Source organism: Hyperolius riggenbachi, chromosome 6, assembly GCF_040937935.1.
Source record: "Hyperolius riggenbachi isolate aHypRig1 chromosome 6, aHypRig1.pri, whole genome shotgun sequence".
Taxonomy (NCBI): domain Eukaryota; kingdom Metazoa; phylum Chordata; class Amphibia; order Anura; family Hyperoliidae; genus Hyperolius; species Hyperolius riggenbachi.
The window spans coordinates 71,787,812-71,813,091 of NC_090651.1; the positions used below are offsets into that span (position 1 = coordinate 71,787,812).

Here is a 25,280-nt window from a genome sequence, read left to right on the forward strand (position 1 = left end):
ACTCCTCCTGCGCGACATACCCCGAGCTCAGCTCGGGATTATCGCTCAGGAGCTTAAGGACCAGAGACTGCTGGTACAAGAAACTGCAGGATAATGACGAATCGCCGCAACCACACACCAGGAACCTCAGGCCACCCACTCTGCTGTCTGTTATGACGGCAGAGCTTTGAGAGCCGGTCAAGAGCCGCTTTCGGTGGCTCCTGACCAGGTGATCAATGTAAGTCAATGGGAGTTGCTTACATTGATGACAGGGTCAGGAGCCAATGAAATCGGCTCCCGACCGCTCACAGAGCTCTGCCGTCATAGCTACGGCAGGGCGTGTGAGCTGCGGCAGGCAGAGACTGACAAGATTGTCGGGAGCGGTAAGAAACACGTGCCGGCGGTGAAGTGAAATCTACACCCTGGCAGGTATTGAGGGATCAAAACAGGGTGTAGATTTCAATCACCGCTGTCCGTAAACTGTTAAAAGATGAGACTCAAATTGTTAGAGTGTCTTTGCAGTAGTCGCTGTGTTTCTGAATTCCATGTAATTCGGATTTCTGCGAGTGTTATTCCGAGTAGCAATCACAAGACTCATAATTATTAGGTCAGAGAATTTCGAAGAGTACCACAGTTGGCATTCAAATATAAAATTATGCATAATATAGCATACATCCGCAAAACATAACAGTTTCCACGGAATTTGGAAATCAACATAAACTTTATAAACAACAATTAAAAACAATTATGCGGAATTTGGAATGTTACATGTTGGAATGAGGAGTTCCATCGGACTTGAAAAATCGCCATTTCCAACCATCCCTACTTCTACAACAAGTCGTCCAGCCAAACGTTTGGATTAAGGCCCCGTTCACATCTGAGCGTTTTTCCGGCGATTTCAGCAAAACGCTCAAGCGGTAGCGCTTTTTAAAGCGCTAGTGCCATAATACCCTATGGGCCCGTTCTCACTTGGGCGATTTGCGTTAATCACCGGCGATTAACGCAAATCGCCAAATGCGAATTTGTATCTTGCACCATTTTAAGGCGATTTCCCAGTGATGGTGTTTAGTGCTATAGAAGCGCTAATCGCGAAAAAAAAAAATCGTCAAGTGTGAATGGCGATTTTTTTCACGTTAATCGCCATAAATCGCATGAGCAAAATGCTAGCAAAAGTGCTAGCGTTTTGCAAGTGTGAATGGGGCCTTAAAGAGGATCCAAACTGTTCCACAGGAGAAAAGGAAAACACAGAGAAACCCACCCTGTGTGTATTTAGCGATAACAGCCTGTCCAATTCTCCCTTATCTGCTAGTAATGAGCTGACTGTAATTTGAGCTGTCAGCTCTGTGCCGAGGTTGAGGTTTGTGCCGTTCAGACAGACTATATGTAAACACAGGGGGTTAAACATTCCTATGCTCCCAAGAAACCAAAAAGTAGCCACTCTGCCGAATCTCAGTAGTTCTGTGAGCTTTAACAAAGACATTTTTTCTGTAAAGGTTATTATGCTGTTACTTATCTTTTAGGCCCAGTTCACACTTGCCCGATCTGATCAGCCTTCACTCTGTTGCCACTCCATTTCCGTTCCGCTTCTTCCGCTCCGTTTCCCCACATCCCCCCACCCCAAAAGTGGATTTTTCTATCTAGAAAAAAAACTATTGTGAAGAAACGTTCCGTTTTCTCATTGCACCCAATGCAGCGCTTTAGCTTCCGTTTATGTTCCGCTGGGCTCAGCGGTCTGGAAAAATGGCTGAAGAACCAAAGTTGCAGTCCGTTCAGCAGATCGTGCGGAACGGATCCGTTCGAATGGACGGGTGTGAACAGATCCATAGGTTAGCATTGGATCTATTCGCATCAGTGAGGGCCCATTCACACTTGCTGATCGCAAGACGCTAGCGATTTTTCTAGAGTTTTTCTCTGGTGTTTTTTGGTGATTAACGCCCAAAAACAAAAAAAAACCACCATCCACACCTGCCAATTTTTTTTAGCGGTCGAGTTTTGCGCTTCTATAGCACTAAACGTGATTGCCGGGAAATTGCCTGAAAATGGTGCAGGCTACGCGTTTGCGTTTAGCGTTTTTGGGTGTATTGCGGCGATTAGCGCAAATCGCCCAAGTAAGAACAGCCCCACAGGGTTTCATTGCACTAGCGATTTTAAAAAGCGCTACCGTTTTGCTGAAATCGCAGCAAAACGCTCAGTGTGAATGGGCCCTGAGGATCCGTTCCGATCCGTGTTTTTTAGCCCCAGTGTGAATCGGGCCTTAAAGCAGAGGTGAAGTCCTGGGTTTAGGTAACCTTTAACAAGGTGGAGTGTAATCTGCGCTGCGAGGTGGTAAGACTGTATAGTACATAGTAATGCCAGCCACTTTGCTGTCATACACAAGAGAAAGGACAATGGAGCAGGTCAGAGGATTGTGCAGGAGTATATAAAAGTATTCTTGAGTTGAGTTGGTTCACTATTAAAATATCCAGTGTTGCAGTCCCTTGAGATACACTGACTAGGGTGGATGAATATCACTGTGGTGTGCCTGCCAGGGCACTGATCTGTTTCAGTCTTTGCAATAAAGGGCTAATGAGTAGCTAGTAACCACAGCAGCACACTGCATGGATTCACAATTCCCAGTCCCGGTGCTTCTCTATTAGACATTTTACTGGTGTACCAGAGAAATTATGCAGTGGGAATATTCTTATATATTCGTGCACAATAAGACCTGCACCACTGTATGTAAAGTTCAGTTTCCCACAGTTCACCATCCTGGACTGGATCTTTGTGCAGCACGGCTCTTATTCACTCTTCACGATTGCTGTCAGTGTGCGCTTAAAACAGAGCTTCCCGACGTAGGATGTGTCCTCTTCTAGGATTTACACCACTGAATGGGTTTTCATTCAATCCTTTAGGACTGCAGGGACTGGTGTAAATGCTCTTCGCTGCAGTGAGCTGAGATAGGAGGCTAGAATAATATAGAGCAGGAATAGCTTTCAGTGGCACGTCAGAGCATAGGCCTGGTAGTAAGAACACCATTTCATCCAGATAAACTGCTTTCTCTGCTATCTTTGGAAGCCTCTCTGTTCCAAGTGCTGCATCTCATTCACCTGTTTAACAGCCTTGGTTCTCTGCGACATCTGGTCTCTACTGCATTAAGCAGAGTGTTGGTTCGGCATTGTGATTCTTCTGGATTGATGGCCACATGGCCTCTTCCTGTGACGTTACCCTGCCTCTTACTGTGTTTCATCCTCATAGGCGATAGCAATTCCTCTGCGTCCCTCCACAGCTCTCACCACTGGAGTCTCGCCCAGAGCCCTGTCCAATCCCTGCCAACTCCGAGAGGATAAGAATGAAGCTGGAATAACACAAGGAGAAATTAGTCCAACAAACATGTAAAGAGAACCTGCATTCACTGTATATTTACTTACAATTACATCGTAACATGTTGGTTGTCCTCAGGACCAGTTCTCTCATGTAGCAAGGTGAAACATTTGCATCAGGTGCAGAGATAACAGGGACAGCATTTCTGTACTGTGTGTTTACACTTACAGCATGCAGTCAGAGTAGGAGTAGAAGAGAGAGGAGTCATCATTGGAGAAAAGCAGCTTGTTGTGCTGTGTGAGGAGTCTGACAGTGAGTGAGGAGAGGGGAGGCAGGAGAGCAGCAGTAATTCATTTGACTTGTACACTGCACAGCAGAAGGGAGGAGGTGGCACTGCTGTCCTGACTGAGGAGGAATGGAGTGAGGGCAGTTTGTTTGTCAAAGACTCACAGCCAGCCAGTGTGCTATTGTGTTGAGCTGCAGCATGTTATATGAGAACATTAAATGAAGCAGAGTAAATTGTCGAGTGTTGTGCGAACATTCCAAATTGGGGTGGGGGCATCCTGACAAACTTGCCTCAGGCAGCAAAAAGTCTAGAACCGGCTCTGGTTGTCCATCAACTTCAGCCGTGGGGGGGGGGGGGGGGGGGGGGGAAGTCCTGAACCCGCAAATATTCCAGTTGATCCAGGGGAAGGAAAAAAACCTTACAAGGTTTGGGCCAATAAGCCTAAGGGCCCTGTTGAAGTTGGAAGTTATTTCAGATGTGCCTACATGGATTGAACTTTGTATGCTATACACAGGGAATCGGTTGATAAGCCTTGGGCGGTAAACAAAGGCCTGTATTTCATACTGTAAAGGACTGTTTACAGCCACACAATAGCTGTAAAGGAGTGACGTCAATGCCCAGCCCCCGAGGAGCGGCAATGGATGATTCAGCATAGGACTCCTAGCTTACAGAAGCTGGTTTGTCTGGTTTTGTCAACAATGGTCCATTGGAGTAGCTACAACAAGTTCCTTCCCCCCAGCTGCTAAGGGCAGGAACTATTGATGTATAACACAGAGGAGAGGGTCCTCTATACCTGTGGTATCCAGATATAAGAATGCTTGGGGAGCTCTCTCTCGCTCTCTTGGAATGCTGACATGGACTGTGGGACAGAATAGGGGCTCAGCTAATGCAAGTGTGTGACTGTGCATAGGGTATATAGAGCCATTATGTGAGTCACATAGTTTGTATGCTCTAACTTGTACATACGTATATTTGTAAATAAAATCCCTTTTATTTAACCCCTTTGAAACGACCTCAAGTGTCTGGTCATTAATATAGAAATAAGTATCAGAAGCTAGAGTATATTCTACAGGACCATTCACACCTGCTAAGCACAAAACGCTAGCGCTTTTTCTAGCGTTTGCTCATAAACTACTTTTTTTCCAATGTCGCGGTCACTCACAGTAGGTAGTGAAAATCGGACAGGTTTTGGATCAGTACTTCTCCTCACAGGGGATTCCTAGTTATTTCTTTATTGACAAAAGCACTTACTGAACTGCAGTTGCTCAGCCCAACTGCCAAAATAGTGTGTAAAAGAGTAGGGAAGCCTGCTGACATCCTTGTATAGATCTTTCCCAGGGAGCGTTTTCGTAAAGAATAAAGAAGTCGATACTGATAAACTCACATGAGAAGACGTACTTGTCCAAAATCTGTCAGTTATTTACTACCTACTGGAAGTGACAACAACATAGAAAAAAAAAAGTAACTTATAGTGCATTTTACTCTAGGAGAAATGTACATTTTATATGTATATGTATTTTAAATTGTAAATTTTTTTGTTGTGATAGTGGTCCTTTTAGGAAGAAATATTTCAGACACAGAGTATGAAGACTTTTGCCTGTGCATGAAACCACTGGCAGTGACTATTTAGTGAACTTTTTTTTATGGCAAGAAGTAATCTCTTACCAGCTGGTCCAATCTCTGCCACGGCAGTCTCTGCATTCCTCTGTGCCAGGCTTGTGCACACTGGCTTCTCTGCAGACGTCTCTGGTGCAGAAAGACGAAAGGATCTCAGCTCCCCGGTGATCAAGGAAACGTCAGTTCTGTCTGCATCTTCAGGGTCAGCGTCGGGAAACTCCACATGTGCCGACCCACCTGCAACATTAATCCTCAACTGTCAGATAATCGGTAACAAAAAAAAAACCATTGCCAATAAATCATTTAAAGAAATACTATTGATTCACATTTTTTTTCAATTGACACAGGAATTGTTTGGGAAGTGCTGCTAAGTACTGGTGTATACATTTTAGTAGCAACCTCTTTGTTTACTGTTATCAAAATACTTTCAAACTTTACTGACAAAACTGACCGCAGACCAGTGTTGTCAACTCATCCCTTTAATTACTGACACATCTAAGTTATACAGGTTCCGGGGATATTTGCACATAATCAGTGCCTTAACTGCATCCACCTAGCCACAAAACCTGTATAATTCATATGTGTCAGTAATTAAAGGGATGAGTTGGCAACACTGCCGCAGACTGAGCCATGAGGAGAGAGGAAATTCCCCTCACACTTGATCAGTTAACTCTGTGTAACTGTGTGACAGAGAGAAAGCTCCCAACAGCTGCAGCTTCTGTGTCCTGTGTTTCTGACTGAAGTGTCTGAAGAGAGCAGAGGAAATGTAACTAATTGTCACAGCTTTTCATACTGTTTTTGCTTTCAGAGTTTGATATTTGCTTTCTGTAGTCTGATATGCAACTCTGGCTGTGCATTGAAGCAGACACCCCTTCTGCAATTGATTTGTCCCAATATAGCTAAATCCTACCCTCAATAAATTACAGCTTTTGCCTCTGTTATTTAACCACTTGCCGACCGCACACTCATACCGTGCGGCGGCAAAGTGGCAGCTGCAGGACCAGCGACGCAGATTTGCGTCGCCGGCTGCAGACTAATTAATTAATCAGCGATCGCGCGGCTGATCGCTACGTCACACTGTTCGGCCCCCTTGTGACGTCAGCCCGCCGGCGGGCTGTAATTTTTTAAACTGCCCAATAGAACACGTATAATACAGTTTGTTTACGTAACAAACTGTATTGTACTGCCTGCCTCCCGCTGGTGGTCACACTTAGCGATCGACCACTAGCGAGGAGAGCAGGCACAGTATTGGAAAGCGCACACACACACACACACACTTTAGGAGCCCCACAGACCCCTTAATCACCCGCAGCACCCATCAGACCCCCCCCCCCCCCCCTATACACCCCTGCAGACCATAGTCTGCAGCCAACCACCCCCCATATCACCCATCAATCAATCCCTGTCACCACCTGTCACTCTTATCAATCAGATCAGACCCCCAACTACCCCTTAGGGGTATCTGATCACCCCCCACACCTTTAGATCTCCCCCCCCCCGACCCCCCCCCCCCCCCCCCCGTATACTGAACCTATCTATCTCCCCTGCATCTGTCTATCTCCCTACTGATCAGCTGCCAATCACCTATCAGTCACCTGTCAATCATCCCTTGTCACCACCTGTCACTGCCCCCCATCAGATCAGACCCCCAACTGCCCCTTAGGGGCTTCTGATCACCCACCCACCCTTTCAGATCCCCCCCGAGCCCCCCCCCCCCCCCCCATCACATTAGCAGTCCATTGTTTACATCTGTTTTTCCCTGTAAACACCCACTTATCACCCGTCAATAACCCATCTATCACCCCCTGTCACTCCTATCCATCAGATTAGACCCCCAACTACCCCTTAGGGGTATCTGATCACCCCCCACCCCTTCAGATCCTCTCCACACCTTCCTAGTGCATTGCTTGCGTATATTCTCCCCCCTGCCATTGTGTATCTTATCTCCTGTCTGTAAGGCTTGATTGTGCTTTGTTTGGCTACAATTGTCTCAATTGCACTGTGATTGGCATCGATTGCCATGTGATTGGCTTCGATTGCCACGTAATTGGTTTTTGATTGTCATGTTATTGGATTCAATTGCTCCGTGATTGGCTTTGATTGCGCCGATTGCTGTAATTGTGTTGTAATTGCCTCGTGATCGTTTTTGATTATTTGTGATTGCTCTCTGATCCCCAACTCCCCCCTCCCCCCCCCCCCCCCCCTCATCACTAGCCTAGTGATCTAAAAACTTTTTTAGTATCACTAGTGGTAACAGTTAGGCCAATTAGCTAAGCAAAAGGGTTGTTAGTGTCAGTTAGTGCTCAGCCCACTGCACCACAGTCACTAATTAGCGTCATCACTGTCGCTAATCAGCATTGGTACTATATAGTATCTGTAAGTGATTATTAGTGATCACAGTCAGATCTATATTAGGGTCACTAGGATCCACAAAAAAACGCAGTGTTTGCCCGATCAGACCTGATCGTTCGCCTGCACTGCGTTCAGCCCGCCCCACCGCAGTGACAGAATTTTTTTTTTCTGATCACTGCAAAAAACACTGTACACTAGCTGTGGCACTGTAAACATCAGTTTTGATTTCAATACTCAGTGACCACAGCTTTCTCTCAAGTACTCCCTTTCGCTAGGTAGGTGCTCTTTTTCCTGGGTAGTCTCAGAGGAATACCTCCTAAATTTAGCAGGCCACCATGGCAAAAAAGAGGTTTTCCAATGAAGACATCTACAGGTACATGGACCAGTCGGATGAGGAAGATTGGGTCGACTTATTCGACGAATCTTCTGGTTCAGCGTACGATCCTGTAGACAGCAGTGGCTCTCTGACCGATAGTTCCGATGACGAGGTTGAGGTCCCGGCTAGAGCCAGGCGTACCACACCCCATGTCACTGGACTGCAGGTGGCGGAAGATCAGTCTCAAGGGCAGCAGAGTGGTGCTGGCGCTGATCTGATTTTTCTTGGTGAGGCAATGCACCAGCAGCGCAGCATCTCCTGGACCTATCAACACCAGTACTACCGTAGAAGACCCTGGTGAAGTGGCGAACACCAGCCTGGAAGTAGAAACTGGTTCGGTGGTACGTGAATTAAGACCCGATTCGCAGCCACCAAGTAGACGGGCCCGTACTCCCATTGGTTTTCCCAGAGGTGCTGGCAAACCCTGATTGGCATTCCCCTGATCCCGCCGCACCCGTACTGCCCCCTTTCACCGCCCAGTCTGGAGTCCAGGTGGAGACAGATAATCTAGGATCGGCCCTAGACTTTTTTGAACTGTTCCTCACCCAGGTTCTCCTTGACTTAATTGTGGCCGAGACCAACCTATATGCCACACAATTTATAACCGCCAATCCGAAAAGCTGCCACGCCCAGCCTTTTCGGTAATACCCTCAACATGGGTATTACCAAAAAAAATGTATTGCGCTCTTATTGGTCTACACGCCCAATACATAACATGCCCATGTTCTCTGCTGCCATGTCCAGGTCGTGATTTGAGATCATCCTGCGCTTCCTGCATTTCAATGACAACAACACCATTCATGAAAGAGACCACCCAGCTTATGATCGGCTCCACAAAATTCGGCCCCTCATAGACCACCTGTCATCCACATTTGCAGATGCTTATACCCCTGAACAGAACATCTATGTAGACGAGTCCCTCGTACATTTTACCGGGCGCCTTGGCATCAAACAGTACATCCCAAGCAAGCGCGCCCGGTATAGGGTGAAACTGTATAAGCTCTGTGATAGGGCCACAGGCTATACATCTCGTTTTAGGGTCTATGAGGGAAAAGACTCAAAATTGGAGCTGGTCAGATGTCCTGACTACCTGGGGAGCAGTGGAAAGATTGTGTGGGACTTGGTGTCACCCTTGTTCCATATGGGGTACCATCTTTATGTGGACAACTTTTACACAAGTGTGGCCCTCTATCAGCACTTAAAGTTAGAAGGAATCCGATGCTGTGGCACTGCGCGGCCTAATCGCCGGGGCTTCACCCAATGGCTCGTTAACACCAGACTTCAACGGGGGGAGAGGGCCACCTTGTGTACCGATGACTTGCTCTCGGTGAAATGGAAGGACAAGAGGGATGTTTACCTTCTGTCTACCATTCACACAGACACGACAGTACAAATTACACCGGCAACAGAGGTCATTGAAAAGCCCCTCGCCGTCCACGACTATAATGCCAAAATGGGAGGAGTGGACTTCAATGACCAGATGTTAGGGCCCTATTTAATTTCCCGGAAAACCAGACACTGGTATAAGAAAGTGTCTGTGTATTTAATTCAATTGGCGATGTACAACAGCTTTGTTCTCTACAGTAAGGCTGGGAGAACTGGATCTTTCCTTCAATTCCAGGAAGAGATCGTTTCGGCACTCCAGCATCCAGAAGGTGCCAGAGCCCAACCCCCAAATGCAACTAGCCGGCTGCATGGAAGGCATTACGCCTACCCGATTCCCAGTACCCCAACTCAACGCAACCCCAGAAAAAGATGTCGTGTCTGCAGCAAGGCTGGAATAAGGCGTGACACCCCCGTTTACTGTCCCTCCTGTCCTAACCAGCCTGGCCTATGCCTAGGGGAGTGTTATGAGAGGTACCACGAGAAGGCACACTTTTAGAACCTAGGGAACTACAGACAGCAGTAGGCACACAAGGGTCTCTCAGTGCTATTTCACACTGGCGCGATGCGTTAGGGCAAATTGCCTAGCAAAAGTCACACTTTGCGGTCCCCCCCTACGCCGGAAGTGCTTGACTTAACGCTAGTGCATGCCTACGTTACTGCGTGGCTTCTGCGGCAATTCGGGTCGGCCCGGAAGTCATGTTAGTCTAAGGCGACGCAGTTAATTACTAGGCCGAATGCTACTCTTGTGGTATTCCCTGAAGGTCTGTTTTGGGCGAGACGGTGCGGCGGGCTCGACCGACCGGATAGGCCAGTATGCAGTGTGAACCCAAACATCAGGTTTTGAGAAATCCAAATACACTGGCCTGCCAGAAACCTCTCCTTTCACTTGGGACAGAATGCATAATGTACTTCGCCACATATCTGTGCGATTTGCACTTTGCACATTGACCCATGGGGGAGGAGAAGTTTATCCTCAGATCTCAAGTAAAAAAAAACAAAAACAACAGGTAAGCAAAAAAGTTAATATTTGGTTATCAATGTTATAGTTTGGTTTGAACATATTTAATAAAGTTTAAAAAGTTAATGTTATTGAAGTGCTTTGCTGCTTTTTTTTTTTCCTTCTTCTTCTCTCTTTTTTCCAACCGACCAATCAGCTGCAGCACTGATGATGCATCCTGACAGAAGCATTGCGCTTCTGTCAGGTTACACAAAATCGGTGCATGCAGCGCTGTAGGACGAGGTTTCTCCTCCACAGTAAAAAAGATACGTTTGCCGAGGCATATGGGCCGAGGAGTGGTGTTGGGGTTCATATGCTTTAGCAAGCACTTTGTATCAAAAAAAAGAACTCAAGCAATGATTTCTCCATTCACATGGATCGATGTGGATGAATAAATCAGGTTTGCCAGGGCATACGAGCTGGTGGGTTTGGATTTTTGGGGTGGCAGCTCCTATGTCCAGGCGGACGCCTTCCCCCTCTTTCTTTTCTTTTTTTTTTCACATTTTTTGGCAGATATTTGTTCATCCACATTGATCGATGCGAATGAAGGGATGTTTGCCGTTCATTTTTCCTTTTAGCCCAGAATGCACTACCTGTATGCCCAATATAAGGAGTATAGCAGAAATACTGGCCATACATGTAATGATTGCAGAGACCCTAAAATGCCAGGACAGACCCCACAAATGACACCATTTTGGAAAGAGGACACCCCAAAGTATTCCGTGAGGTGCATGGTGAGTTCATAGAAGATTTTGCATTTTGTCACAAGTTAGCATAAATTGTTGTTTGTTTTTTTTCACAAAGTATCCTTTTCTGCTAACTTGTGACAAAAAATAAATTTTTTTATAAACTCACCATGCCCCTCATGGAATACTTTGTGGTGTCTTATTTCTAAAATTGGGTCATTTGTGGGGTTTGTTTACTGTCCTGTCGTGTGTGTGTGTGTGTGTGTGTGTGTGTGTGTGTGTGTGTGTGTGTGTGTGTGTGTGTGTGTGTGTGTGTGTGTGTGTGTGTGTGTGTGTGTGTGTGTGTGTGTGTGTGTGTGTGTGTGTGTGTGTGTGTGTGTGTGTGTGTGTGTGTGTGTGTGTGTGTGTGTGTGTGTGTGAGAGTGTGTGAATTGTGAGCACCCCTGTAAAGCCCAAAGGTAGTCATTGCACGTAGGGCCCCTTAGCGCAGTTAGGCAGCAAAAAAAGTGCCACACGTGCTATCGCCGTACCCGGGAGAAGTAGACCAATGTGTTTTAGGGTGTATTTTTACACATACCCATGCTGGATAGAAGAAATCACTCTGTAAATGACAATTTTTTGATTTCTTTACACACAATTGTCCATTTACAAAGAGATTTCTCCCACCCAATATGGGTATGTGTAAAAATACACCCCAAAACACATTGTACTACTTCTCCCGAGTACGGTGATACCACATATGTGGCACTTTTTTGCACCCTAAGTGTGCTAAGGGGCCCAAAGTCCAATGAGTACCTTTAGAATTTCACAGGTCATTTTGAGACATTTGGTTTGTAGACTACTCCTTGCGGTTTAGGGCCCCTAAAATGCCAGGGCAGTATAGGAACCCCACAAATGACCCCATTTTACAAAGAGGACATCCCAAGGTATTCCGTTAGGAGTATAGTGAGTTCATAGAAGATTTTATTTTTTGTCACAAGTTAGCGGAAAATGACACTTGTTAAAAAAAAAACAAAAATCATTTTCCAATGCTGACAGCACTCTTATGTCTATCTGGAAAAGACAACATGTGGATATAACGCTGAGCATGTGCACTCAATTCCTTAGCTCGACCATGCCAAGGCCTGTTCTGAGTAGAGCCTGTACTGTTAAACCCCTATTTGGTCATGACCATAGTGCTGCAGCTCAGTTTCGGGGTGTTGGCAAACTCTTATTGCCTAAGCCACCCTTATGTAGTGCAACATTTTTTTTTCTTTTTCTTTTCTTTTTTTTTTTTTCTTTTTTTTTTTAAGATCCTTAGAGAGTTCTCTGCCATGAGGTGCCATGTTGAGTTTCCAGTGACCAGTAAGAGTAAGTGTGAGAGCAATAACACCACATTTAACATACCTGCTCCCTATTCACACCTGAGACCTTGTAACACTAACTAGTAACATGACCCCGGGAGGAGAATCATTTAATTGGGCACAATTTCTTTACCTATGGGGTATACTCACTTTTGTTGCCTGCGCTTTAAAGTGAACCTGACATGAGAGTGATATGGAGGCTGCCATATTGGTTTCTCTTTAAACAATACCAGTTTTCTAGCCGCCCTGCTGATCTATTTGGCTGCAGTAGTATCTGAATCACACCTGAAACAAGCATGCAGCTAATCTTGTCAGATCTGACAATGTCAAAAACACCTGATTTGCTGCATGCTTGTTCAGGGTCTATGGCTGAAAGTATTAGAGGCAGAAGATCAGCAGGATAGCCAGGCAACTGGTATTGCTTAAAAGGAAATAAATATGGCAGCCTCCATATAACTCTCACCTCAGGTTCACTTTAAACACTAATGACTGTGTGTTGAGTTATCTTGATGGGCCAGCAAATTGATGCAGTTATGCTAGCTGCGCTCTGACTGCGTTACATGGTATCAAAGTGTTATATCTTCAGCGTTGTCTCATGAAAATATATACAATATTTACAAAAATGTGAGAGGCATACTCTCTTTGGTGAAATACTGTACATGCTGAATGAAACATTTACCTGATGTGCCAATCAATCTCTGCTCACATTGAAGAGGAAGCCCCACCTATCAAAGCAAAGTGGATGGATACCATTTAAAGGGATACTGTAGGGGGAGGGGGGAGGGGGAAAATGAGTTGAACTTATGCGGGGATTCTAATGGTACCCCACAGACATCCTGTGCCCGCGCAGCCACTCACCGATGCTCCGGCCCCGCCTCCGGTTCACTTCTGTAATTTCAGACTTTAACGTCTGAAAACCACTGCGCCTGGGTTGCCATGTCCTTGCTTCCCCTGATGTCACCAGGAGCGCACGGCGCAGACACAGACCATACTTGGCCTGCGTAGTACACTCCTGGTGACATCAGCGGGAGTGAGGACACGGCAACGCAGGCGCAGTGGTTTTCAGACTTTAAAGTCTGAAATTCCAAAAGTGAACCAGAGGCGGGGCCGGAGCATTGGGGAGTGGCTGCGCGGGCACAGGATGTCTGTGGGGGACCATTAGAAGCCCCGGGTAAGTTCAACTCATTTTCCCCCGACCCCCTACAGTATCCATTTAGGCTGGTTTCACAGTGGGACGTTAAAGTCCCACGTTACAGCAGCCAGTAATGCAGCCTAACTCACAGCACTGTAAAATCAATTGTGCTGTTCACAGTGCCCACGTTGCGTTATATAGTAACGCAGCACGTTTAAACAAAGTGCTGCATGCTGTACGTTATACTGGGCTAAGCAGCGTTAGACTGCTTGCACATGCTCAGTAATGTTGAAGGAGGAGGTCTCCCCTCCTCCTCTGCAGCCAGCCACATGGCTAATTAATATTCACTGCACTGCAGAGACTCGTGGTAGGACTGTAGTGTTGTCCAGATCATGAACGAATCGTTCATTTGATCCGGATCTTTTTTGTGAGTCGAATCATCCGGATCACCACAATGAAAGATTCGGTTCACAGTGGATGTCTGTCTGGAAGAAACAGGAACATACAGAATGTACAGTGCAGGGAAAGTCCTGTCCTGCTAGTGATTTCACCCAGTCTGCTTCCCTAGTAAAATGATTCAAATGATTCGGTTCAAAGATCTGGATCTTTTCAATGATCCGTTTCAAATGATCCGAATCCTTAAAAAGATCTGGACTTCCTATCACTAACCTGGAGCGGCTGCTTTGAGAGCTGAATAATGCAGCTCAATCTGACGTCCAACTTCAACACCACCAAACGTTGCGTTAGGGGCACGTTATGCGACCATAACGTCCCCTAAAACGCAACGTCTTGGTGTGTAAGTAGCCTTAAGGAAGTAAGCATGTTAATAGGAATAGTAGCGATACTGCAATAAATCAGGGGTATAGCGAAATCCAGTAGAGGCTTGTATGGCGGTGGCAGAAACACTGCAGCATTACCACAGTAATAGGAAATTCCGAATTATAGTGGATTTACGCAGTCCCAATTCCCTATACACATCTCTACTCCATCTCCCATCACAGCAGTAATATGGGGGTCAATGAGATACAAATCATTCCAAGTTCATACAGAATTATGCAAATTTTTAAAGCAAAGTTATGCAGCTCAAAAACCAATCGAATCCTGGTAAAGTGGCATTTGAGTGGTCTGTTTTCAAGCTGCATAAATTTGCATAATCTTGTATGAATTTGGAACAATCTACAGATCAATGACCCTCCCTACTGAACATATCCATGTGCACACCAGTACTGCCAATGTGGGATAATGAATTGCTGGCTAGTGACTTAGTTTGCCTTTTGCAATTTACGCTTTTTTTTACATGACTAGAGATTTGCAAGGTGAATTCGCTGTTCAACACTACAGCTGTGCATTTCCCATTTGGCCATAGTTCTCAGTTTTAAAGATAACAATGTGTATATGACCTGCAGTAACCTAAAGTAAAATAATAAGATTTCATAGTTTACTATTCAGACTATACAAAAAACGTAATCTGTTCAGTTTCTGTCATTGTGGTTTAATATGCCTTATGCTAGGTACACAATACAATTTTCTGTAAGATTTACTTGCCAGATACATTTGGAAAAAAATCTAGCCGAAAATTGTATGGTGTGTACCTAGTATGGCATCTATTCTTCAAAGGCTGCTAGGTACACACCATACCATTTTCTGTTAGATTTACCTGGCAGATACATTTTTTCCAACATTTTGGAAAAAAAAAAAATCTATCTGGCAGGTAAATCTATCAGAAAATTGTATGGTTTGTACCTAGCATTACAGAGATACCCACATTTACTACAAGAATCTGCATAGTGTCAAACTACCTCACCAATCAATACATTACAACAACACGTTTCACCCATATCCATCTCAGTTTTCCAGTAGATATTTCATCCAGTTACCTGGAAGTAACTCTCGGAAGTCAGTGATGCAGCATCCGCTCCACTCCCGCTTGGGATTACAGGCCACCTCCATCTCCTCTGGAGTCACAACCGGACGGTAGAATTCACTGGAGTCCAGCAGAGAGTTCTCTGGACAAGCCACCAGTACAAAGATGTCCACCTCCATGAAGTTTGCAAGTTTGGATGGGTTTAGCTTTCCCATAGATAGCAAATAACTTTTCTTTCCAGCTCGATGGATAATGTTCTTTAGGTGGTCCAGAGATGAGAGATAGTCAGAGATTCCAAGAGTGCCTGCCAGTATACCCACAACATGGGCATCTCGAGCCTTCTCGATTAAATATAAACGCTTCATCAGAGCACGGTTGACGTTGAGCCCTTCCCTTCTACCTTCACCAGTTTCAGGGTTGAAGCTGAAGAAGGGGCAGCTCGGCCAGGTCATCAGGAGATTGGTGAGAGTTGGGCCTTCTGCTCCAACATAAAAGAAGTTGTAGCCATTTGGCCAATGAGCCTGATCAGGAGAAAATTTTCTGCCAAATTTGTGAACTTCACCAGTAGAGGAAACCTCGCTGAGCCAGGAGAGCTTGGTAAACACAACATTGGGGTAACTCTGAGCCAACCGTGCTTCCAACTCACCTGCAGAGATAAGGAAAGAGGGAGATTTATTCACGTAACGATTTTCCGCTCGATTTTTTCCCACCCAATAATTTTTTCCGCTCGATTCTCTTATCTTCGCTCGTTTTTCTTATCTTTTTCCATTCACTTTATGAGAAAAATCGAGCACAGAATTGATCGGGAGGAATATCGGACATGAGGGAATTTATCAATCGGATGCATCTATCGTACGGAAAATCGTAACGTGTGTACCAAGCATAAACAAAGTTCCTTTCAGATCCTTAAAGAGACTCTAAAGTCTCATAAAATTCTGGTTTTTATTTTAAAAATCTCTTTAACATCAATGCCCTAACTAACGCCACATCCCTGCTGCTGCACACTAACTAAATCCTCCCAAACTCCCCGGGGAACATTGCAGGGAACGCTTCCGTGAAGAGGCAGACCTTTTGGCTGCAGCTCTGCCTCTACACGCGTCTATCAGCACCGATCGCCGCCTCCGCCCACCCCTCTCAGTCTTCTTTCACTGAGAGGGGAGAGGTGGAGATACGCGCGGATTGACGCGCATGGAGGCAGAGCTACAGCTGAAAGCTCTGCCTCCTCCAGCAGCAAAATCCACTACCATTTTTGCTGGGGAGTTTGGGGGGATTTAGTTAGTGTTCAGTCGTGGGGATGCAGCATTTTAGTTAGGGCATTGATGTTAAAGAGATTTTAAATATAAAAACCTGAATTTTATGAGACTTCAGAGTCTCTTTAAGGCCTGGTTTACATTAAAGACTTCCAGGAGGCTGATCATTTCGACTGATTTCCAGATCTGATTCATCATAAATAGCAAGAATATAATGACTTACCAAACCAATCCCTTGTTTCCATCTGGCCAGGAGCAAAACTAGAAATCATAGGCCACCAGCAGAGCAAAACCTGATTTGGAGGATGGACCCATGTTTTAGACAGAGGATGGATAAATAGTAGGAGACATGAGTGAGTTAGTGTCAGTGTCTGTGGGGAAAAGGAGAGTGGTGGAAAGATAGGGAGGGAAGGGGTAGAATGAATGAGAGACAGGAATGGAGAGACAGGGGAGACAGAGAGAGACACACACACATACAGAACAAAGTAGGAGAGATAGAGAGAGGCACAGGAGAGATGGGATGGGAAGCACCACAGTAACAGGTGAGAGATACCTGACCAGGATTGTAATATTCTATTTTTCAGGGCCATATGAAGATAACATAACACACAGACACACTGCACTGTGGAGGAGAGACAAGGGGTAAAGGGGATAGAGGATATACCAAGGAGAGGGTGAGAAAGACATTAGGAGAGCAAGACACGCACACGGTGAGAAACAGAAGTAGATTAGATTTAAAGAGACACTGAAGCGAAAAAAAAATGATATAAAATGATTGTATATGTAGTACAGCTAATAAATAAAACATTAGCAGCAGAGACATAAGTCTTATATTGTTTCCAGTACAGGAAGAGTTAAGAAACTCCAGTTAACTATGCAAAAGAGCCATTAAGCTCCACGACTTTCAAAGTCGCAGAGAGCTCTGTCTTCTGAAGCGTGTTACCTGAGCTGTCAGCCACTGTATTTTCTTTTTTTCTCTGCAGAGAACAGTTTAAAAGTTCACTGGCCTGCTCTGTAAAATCATTTAGAATGCTGAGTAGTGTGGAAACCGAAAATGTTAGAGAATAATGCAATGTTCTAAAAACACTATATAACTGAAAATAAAAATATTTTCTTTGCTACTAATGTTCTAGTAATTATCCGTACTACACAACCAATTCATTATATCATAATTTATTTATTTTTTGCTTCCGTGTCTCTTTAAGAGGGCTATCACATAAGCAGCCCGAGATCAGGAAGTATTCAGCTGGCTCATTTGTCTAGACCTCCCTCAGTGCTTCTTCTCCTATTACTACAGAAGTCAGCTGATTGTAAGCATTGTTATCTGTAGCCTCTGCAGCATATTCAGTGAATACACATAATAATGAGGACAGCAAACATCTGTAATGACAAGGGAAGTAAAGCCTTCTCCAAGCTCCCAACTTCCGGCTTTACTAGCACACAGCAGGGCACAGGGCTGTGCTCATACCTGGCTCTGTGCTCTGTCATGTTCCTCAGAGCTGCTCCATACTCTGTACACACACTCCTGCTACATCCAAAGTCAACTGTAACTGAGAAAAAAGAAAGGGGACAGGGCGGCATATAATGCAGGCAGCCGCACAATGCTGTGAGATGCGGGATGCCTGCAGACATTCTGGTGTCTCAACTTGTGCCTGTCCCCAGACACTGCACCGGCTCTGGTCTGGAGGGGTATTCTGGGCAAGAAAAAACACACCTGATTTGCAGTACTTTTTCGTACACTAGATAAAACGTTATTCGGAGATTGGTTAGAGTTAATAAAACATAGCTTTTAATAAATTTGGGTTACTAACCCGAATTTATTAAAAGCTATGTTTTATTAACTAACCAATCTCCGAATAAGGGTATTCTGGGCACCAGTAATTACCACTATTCCCCCCAAACTTGCCTATGACTATCAAAAAAAAAACATCATTCTGGCATGGGAGAGTAGTTGAAGTTTTAAAATTATACTGACCAAGAATGTAATTGTATACTACATCGCTGAAGACCACCACTGGCGTATCACAGACTGGGAACGTGTTCTTGAAAGTTTCTATGCACAGATCGATGTCGATGGGTTTACGGCCAAACACGTATGTGACGGGCAAGCGTCTGCTTGGGCTCAAACATGCTCTTCCGTAATGCACCAGAGCATCGGCGCCAACGTGTTCTGCAGCAACCTCATCCACGCAGCAACTGTCAGAACCAACACAAAGAAAAGATTATTGCTACAAATAGACAAACCAAGCAGACCTGCAGAGGGGAAAACAACTGTAAAGGTGGCCATACAAACGATGTATGGGCAGATCGACCAAGAGGCAGATCTCTGAACAAATCTGATTGAGAGAGATCTGTTGCCAGCCCATACACAATAGGCTGATTCTCAATCAATTTCAGCAAGAAATCTCTCTCCTTGTGAGACCGCATCCGCTGCTATCCCCCCTAATGCAATATGTGCCACTCCCCTCACCCAGTGCCCCGTGCAGTATACTGTACCTGCTGGTTCAGTCCTCATACACACGCGCCAGCAACCACATGGGGCGTGTGTATGTGGATGGAGGAAGTATACTGCACTACTGCACCCTGAGGAAGGGAACATTTTACACTGGGGAGGGGGGGGGACAGCTCCAAGGGGTCCGTTGCGTTCATTCATCCCAATATCGCAAACCATTACCGCCAATCACCCAATTGAGCATGTCGACATCTTGCAGCATGTCCGATCAATACATGCAACCAATTTTCGACCCAAAATTGGTTGCATTGTCGATTGAGCATCGTCTTGGTGGCACCAATTTTCATTCACCTTTAGTCTTACAAAACTTATGTTAAAGATTTGATATAACTTCATTGCTACACAAACCAAAATGACCTGTTCCAACCCCATCCAGCTGTGATTCTCAAGGCAAAATATTCAGTTAGGTTTCCTCACACACATAGCCAGAGTCTAAAGGTGCCCATTAACACTCCAATTTCCAGATTAATCGACCATCGGATCATTGCAATTGATTGAAAACGATCATTCAGGCTCACCAATGGGGAGGAGCAGAGGCTTTCCACTACCAAAGTCTAAAAACACACGTTCAATTTTGATTGGCTAATCTTACCACCTCCTTGTAATGAAGGAGCTACACAATCTGTTCATAGCATTCAAAATGTGTGGCCCTCATACTACGTGGAAGTGGTTAAATTGATCAGTCATTTGCCAATCAAAATTGGATGTGTGTACACACCCCTTTGTTCTTTTCAACCTCCTGAGCGGTCTGGACGAGCTCAGCTCGTCCATCACCGCCGGAGGCTGCCGCTCAGGCCCTGCTGGGCCGATTTTCTCCAAATAAAAAGCAGCACACGCAGCCGGAACTTTGCCAGCCACGTGTGCTACCTGATCGCCGCCGCAGCGCGGCGATCCGCCGCGTGCAGCGGCGAAAGAGGGTCCCCCTAGCCGCCCGAGCCCAGCGTAGCCGGAACAAACAGTTCCGGCCAGCGCTAAGGGCTGGATCGGAGGCGGCTGACGTCAGGACGTCGGCTGACATCCATGACGTCACTCCGCTCGTCGCCATGGCGACGAGGTAATCAAAACAAGGAAGGCTGCTCATTGCGGCCTTCCTTGTTTATTCTGGTCGCCGGAGGCGTTCAGAATTACGGATCCGGAGCGCCCTCTAGTGGGCTTTCATGCAGCCAACTTTCAGTTGGCTGCACGGAATAGTTTTTTTTTTTATTTAAAAAAAACCCTCCCGCAGCCGCCCTGGCGATCTTATTAGAACGCCAGGGAGGTTAAAGATTTTCCCTTACAGGTTGCTGTATAAAAAACAAAAACAAAAACACACCTCTTGTTTACTAGGTTTTCTGATTTGCACTTAAAAAGATCCAGAAGTGACAGAAAGTGTGTAAACTGGGGAAAGTACAGTTCTGGCCATGTATAGCAGCATTGAGGATGGAAAGGATGCCAGACTCACACTTACCTGCCGTATGATGTGTCTGCCAGGATATACATTTTTGCTCCTGTAGCCTCCTCCAGTTTTTCAGCAATTCGGGCAGAATCCACCAGAAGATCATCTGGGAATTGCAATGCCACCTATAGCAGGGGTGAAAAAGCCTTACTGATGTGAAACAATACAAAACAACTAGCACTTAAAGGAAGCATCAAGCAAATTTTCCTGCCCCATGATATACATACTGGGGGCTTCTTCCAGCCCATTGACATGTCCCACGCAGCATCTCCACTCGCAGCGGCCAGCCCGGGTTCCGCGGCATGTGCAGTAGCCGACCTCCTCTACTGCGTCTGCGCGAGCACCGCTGTCGATCAAGTCCACGTTGTCCGCAGCGTAGTGCGCAGGCGCAGTAGTTCTGTGCCTGCGCAGTACACTGTGGACATCATGGATTTGATTGACAGCGGCACTTCATGCAGGCACAGTAAGGACGACCTCGAGGTTGGCCGCTGCACCGGCCGGGAGCCCGGGCCAGCAGCTGCGAGCGGAGACGCTGCGTGGGACATGTGGGCTTCAAGGGGCTGGAGGAAGCCCCCGGTAAGTACAGGGTGGGCCATTTATATGGATACACCACAGTGGCGTAGCTTAGGAACTATGGGCCCCGGTGCAAGTTATACATTTGGGCCCCCCAAGCACTCTATACATAACAATTGATGTGGCGCACCAAAACCTGCCAATGGCAACTACAGTGTCAGAAGTGCAAGCAGGGGATGGGAAAGTTTGTTAATGATTACTACTATTTAAAGCATCTATAGAAGTGATTATTACCAACATAGGGCCAATAGAGAGCTAATATTGTGCTTGAGAGAGGGTCCCTCGGGGCCCCTCTGACTCAAGGACCCTGATGCGGTCGCTACCTCTGCAACCCCTATTGCTACGCCCCTGATACACCTTAATAAAATGGGAATGGTTGGTGATATTAACTTCCTGTTTGTGGCACATTAGTATATGTGAGGGGGAAAACTTTTCAAGATGGGTGGTGACCATGGCGGCCATTTTGAATCCAACTTTTGTTTTTTCAATAGGAAGAGGGTCATGTGACATCAAACTTATTGGGAATTTCCCAAGAAAAACGATGGTGTGCTTGGTTTTAATGTAACTTTATTCTTTCATGAGTTATTTATAAGTTTCTCTTTGTTTACAGCCATTGACATGTCACCGAGATTAACACGTGAGAAGCAAATAGAAATTGTCTTGCTGTCTGGTTAACGCAGTAACCGGGTCATTGCAGCAGATTTTAATGCAAGACACCCTATGAGACCACCCATCTCCCATGCTGCAGTTAGCAAACTGCTTGATAAGTTTTGTGAAACTGGTTCAGTGTTGGATTTGCCAAAATGTGGACGCATGAAATCTGTCACTAATGAAGAAACATCAGTGACTGTCCTAGCTTCATTCAGCAAGAGCCCACGGCTTGGCTCTTGCCACACGTCACTGGATAGTGGCAATAGTCGAACATCCCTTTGGCGGATATTAGCTACTCACAAATGGCACCCTTATAAAAACTCCAGCTACTGCAGCACCTCAATGAGGATGACCCAGATCGGCACACTGAATTTGCAGAATGGGCAAAACAAAACTCGGAACAGGACCCTCAGTTTACACAGAAGTTTTTGTTCAGTGATGAGGCAAACTTTTATGTGAATGGTGAAGTTAACAAACAAAACCACCGCTATTGGTCTGACACTAACCCACATTGGATAGATCCCATAGCTGTATTTGAGGTGAAGATCTAGATCACCAGAAAAGCCATACAAGGGAGGGAGAGGGAAAGCACTAGACAACAGGGAACTGTACAGGGGAGGGAGGAGGCATTGGACACCAGGGAACTGTATAGGAGAGAGAGGAGGCATTAAACACCAGGGAACTGTATAGGGGATGGGGGCTATTAGACCCTACAGAAATCCATAAGGAGGGAGGTGGCCACTAGACAATGAGGTTGGCCCATGACTTGGTCTCAGTTTTCAAGGTCAGCCCACTTTGCATTTGAGTTTGACACCCCTGCTTTGCTGCTTTAAAGCCACCAGTCATTGTGTTGGTCAATAATTCTGTGATGTATGTGCAGTGCAAAGCGGCCTGTCTTCAGAAGCACTCAGGAACACAAAAAATTAAATGGGGGTGACAGCACTGGAATGAGGGGTACAAGAGAGGACAGAAAATGCTTTATAGCAAACATGTCAAATTTCAGCCAGAGGGCCAAATCTGGCCTGCAGAGCCATTAATTTTGTCCCCCAAGTGGTTTTCCCCACTTTGCAGTATGTTTGGCCCACACTACACCACCAGGGAAGCTATATTGGAGGTGACCTGTATAGAGTAGGGGGTTCACTAAACATAAGGGAACTGTATAGTGAAGGAGAGATCACTAAACACCAGGAAACTGTGTAGGGGAGGAAAGAGGCATTAGACACCAGGGAACTGTATAGAGGAGGGTACCATAAGACACCAGGGAACTGTATAGAGGAGGGTACCATAAGACATCAGGGAACTGTATAGAGGAGGGTACCATAAGACATCAGGGAACTGTATAGAGGAGGGTACCATAAGACATCAGGGAACTTTATAAGGGGAGGAGGTGGCCACTAGACATTGAGGTTGTCCCGTGACTTGGTCCTAGAGTTCAATTTCGACCGACTGCTCTATAGGATCCTAAGCCTTCCCTGTCCATAGGTAAGTATCTAACTTTTTTGGGGGGGGGAGGGCTTTGCACTCACTGTTATCACACTCTTCTTTCCTGGCCACATGGAATCGCAAAACGCATGATTTCATAGTAAGGGTAGGAACACACTAGGCAGAATTGCATATGCGTTTTCCACTATGTGCTATGGAAAGCGCATATGCGATTCTGCCTAGTGTGCTCCTACCCTAACAGCTAACACTGTTTCCAGCAGACTATGCAGCAGGGTGCTCTCCTCTACTATCTGCCATTTGTCATCTGAACGCATTACACCCCTGCCCCTCATTTTATCTTTCCAGGAAAATATCCACCTAAAGAATCCCTCGAGGTGGAAATAAATGGGGAGGTCATCACAAACCTTTGTGGCCCCTTTGCCTTCAATAAACTGAACTGTCTTCTGGATCTCATAGTTTTCTTCCAATGACTCCTCTGGGCCTCTGCAGATGGTTTGGTCAGAAGCACTCAGGCTAAGAAAGTTCGCATCTTTGCTGAAAAATCCGGCGGACATTTTCAGGATGTCAAAGTGGGCTGTTAAGCACAATACTGTAAAAATAAAAAATAAAGGATTTAGCACCCATCACTAGCCAAACAGGGAAATCAAAGCAGAGAACTAATAAGGTTTTATTGCTGTCTGTGCCTCCACTTTACCCTTAAAAATAAGCCCTCACTTACTCCCCAAGGGCTCAGCAGTAAGCGATGACCTACCATCATCAGAACAGAAAGCAGTGTTCTCCCCACCGCCTATTTGGTAGATCACAGCCACATAAAATTTTGCGGCCTGCAGCTGTATAACGCGGCCCATCAAATCTGCTACCGGCCACTGGCCAATAGGGAAGCAGGGGGAAGAGGGAGGCCGCGCAGCCGCGGAGTCATGGCTGGGAGCGGTGCCGGGCACAACGTATCCACGCACACTGCCCCTTCGTCCGCCGAAGCGTTCCCTCATCTGCACTCCAGCCAGCCGTGGCTGAAGGAGGAGAGACCAGGACGAGCCCCAGACGCCGCTGCTGGAGGGAGGTAAGTGGCACCTACACCTAGCTACCTACACTGAAGGCACATACACCTGGCTACCTACACTGAAGGCACGTACACCTGGCTACCTACACTGAAGGCACGTACACCTGGCTACCTACACTGAAGCCACGTACACCTGGCTACCTACACTGAAGCCACGTACACCTGGCTACCTACACTGAAGCCACGTACACCTGGCTACCTACACTGAAGGCACGTACACCTGGCTACCTACACTGAAGGCACGTACACCTGGCTACCTACACTGAAGGCACGTACACCTGGCTACCTACACTGAAGGCACGTACACCTGGCTACCTACACTGAAGGCACGTACACCTGGCTACCTACACTGAAGGCACGTACACCTGGCTACCTACACTGAAGGCACGTACACCTGGCTACCTACACTGAAGGCACGTACACCTGGCTACCTACACTGAAGGCACGTACACCTGGCTACCTACACTGAAGGCACGTACACCTGGCTACCTACACTGAAGGCACGTACACCTGGCTACCTACACTGAAGGCACGTACACCTGGCTACCTACACTGAAGCCACGTACACCTGGCTACCTACACTGAAGCCACGTATACCTGGCTACCTACACTGAAGCCACGTATACCTGGCTACCTACACTGAAGCCACGTATACCTGGCTACCTGTACCGGAGGCACATATACCTGGCTACCTGTACCGGAGGCACATATACCTGGCTACCTGTACCGAAGGCACATATACCTGGCTACCTGTACCGAAGGCACATATACCTGGCTACCTGTACCGAAGGCACATATACCTGGCTACCTGTACCGAAGGCACATATACCTGGCTACCTGTACCGAAGGCACATATACCTGGCTACCTGTACCGAAGGCACATATACCTGGCTACCTGTACCGAAGGCACATATACCTGGCTACCTGTACCGAAGGCACATATACCTGGCTACCTGTACCGAAGGCACATATACCTGGCTACCTGTACCGAAGGCACATATACCTGGCTACCTGTACCGAAGGCACATATACCTGGCT

The 25,280-nt window shown here is 46.2% G+C and overlaps 1 protein-coding gene across 1 annotated transcript in view; it reads right to left on the bottom strand.

The window, feature by feature from the left end:
• Positions 1-681: 681 nt before the first annotated feature.
• DPH2 (diphthamide biosynthesis 2) overlaps positions 682-25,280 on the bottom strand; it is a 28,993-nt gene continuing 4,394 nt past the window's right edge. Inside the window, exons 2-7 of the mRNA XM_068239497.1 lie at positions 23,587-23,771; positions 20,528-20,640; positions 18,544-18,764; positions 15,332-15,964; positions 5,231-5,419; positions 682-3,313 (exon numbers count right to left, since the gene is read on the bottom strand). Coding sequence (XP_068095598.1) covers positions 3,192-3,313; positions 5,231-5,419; positions 15,332-15,964; positions 18,544-18,764; positions 20,528-20,640; positions 23,587-23,736 — 1,428 coding nt within the window. The 5' untranslated portion in view covers positions 23,737-23,771 and the 3' untranslated portion in view covers positions 682-3,191. The remainder of the gene's footprint in view (positions 3,314-5,230; positions 5,420-15,331; positions 15,965-18,543; positions 18,765-20,527; positions 20,641-23,586; positions 23,772-25,280) is intronic.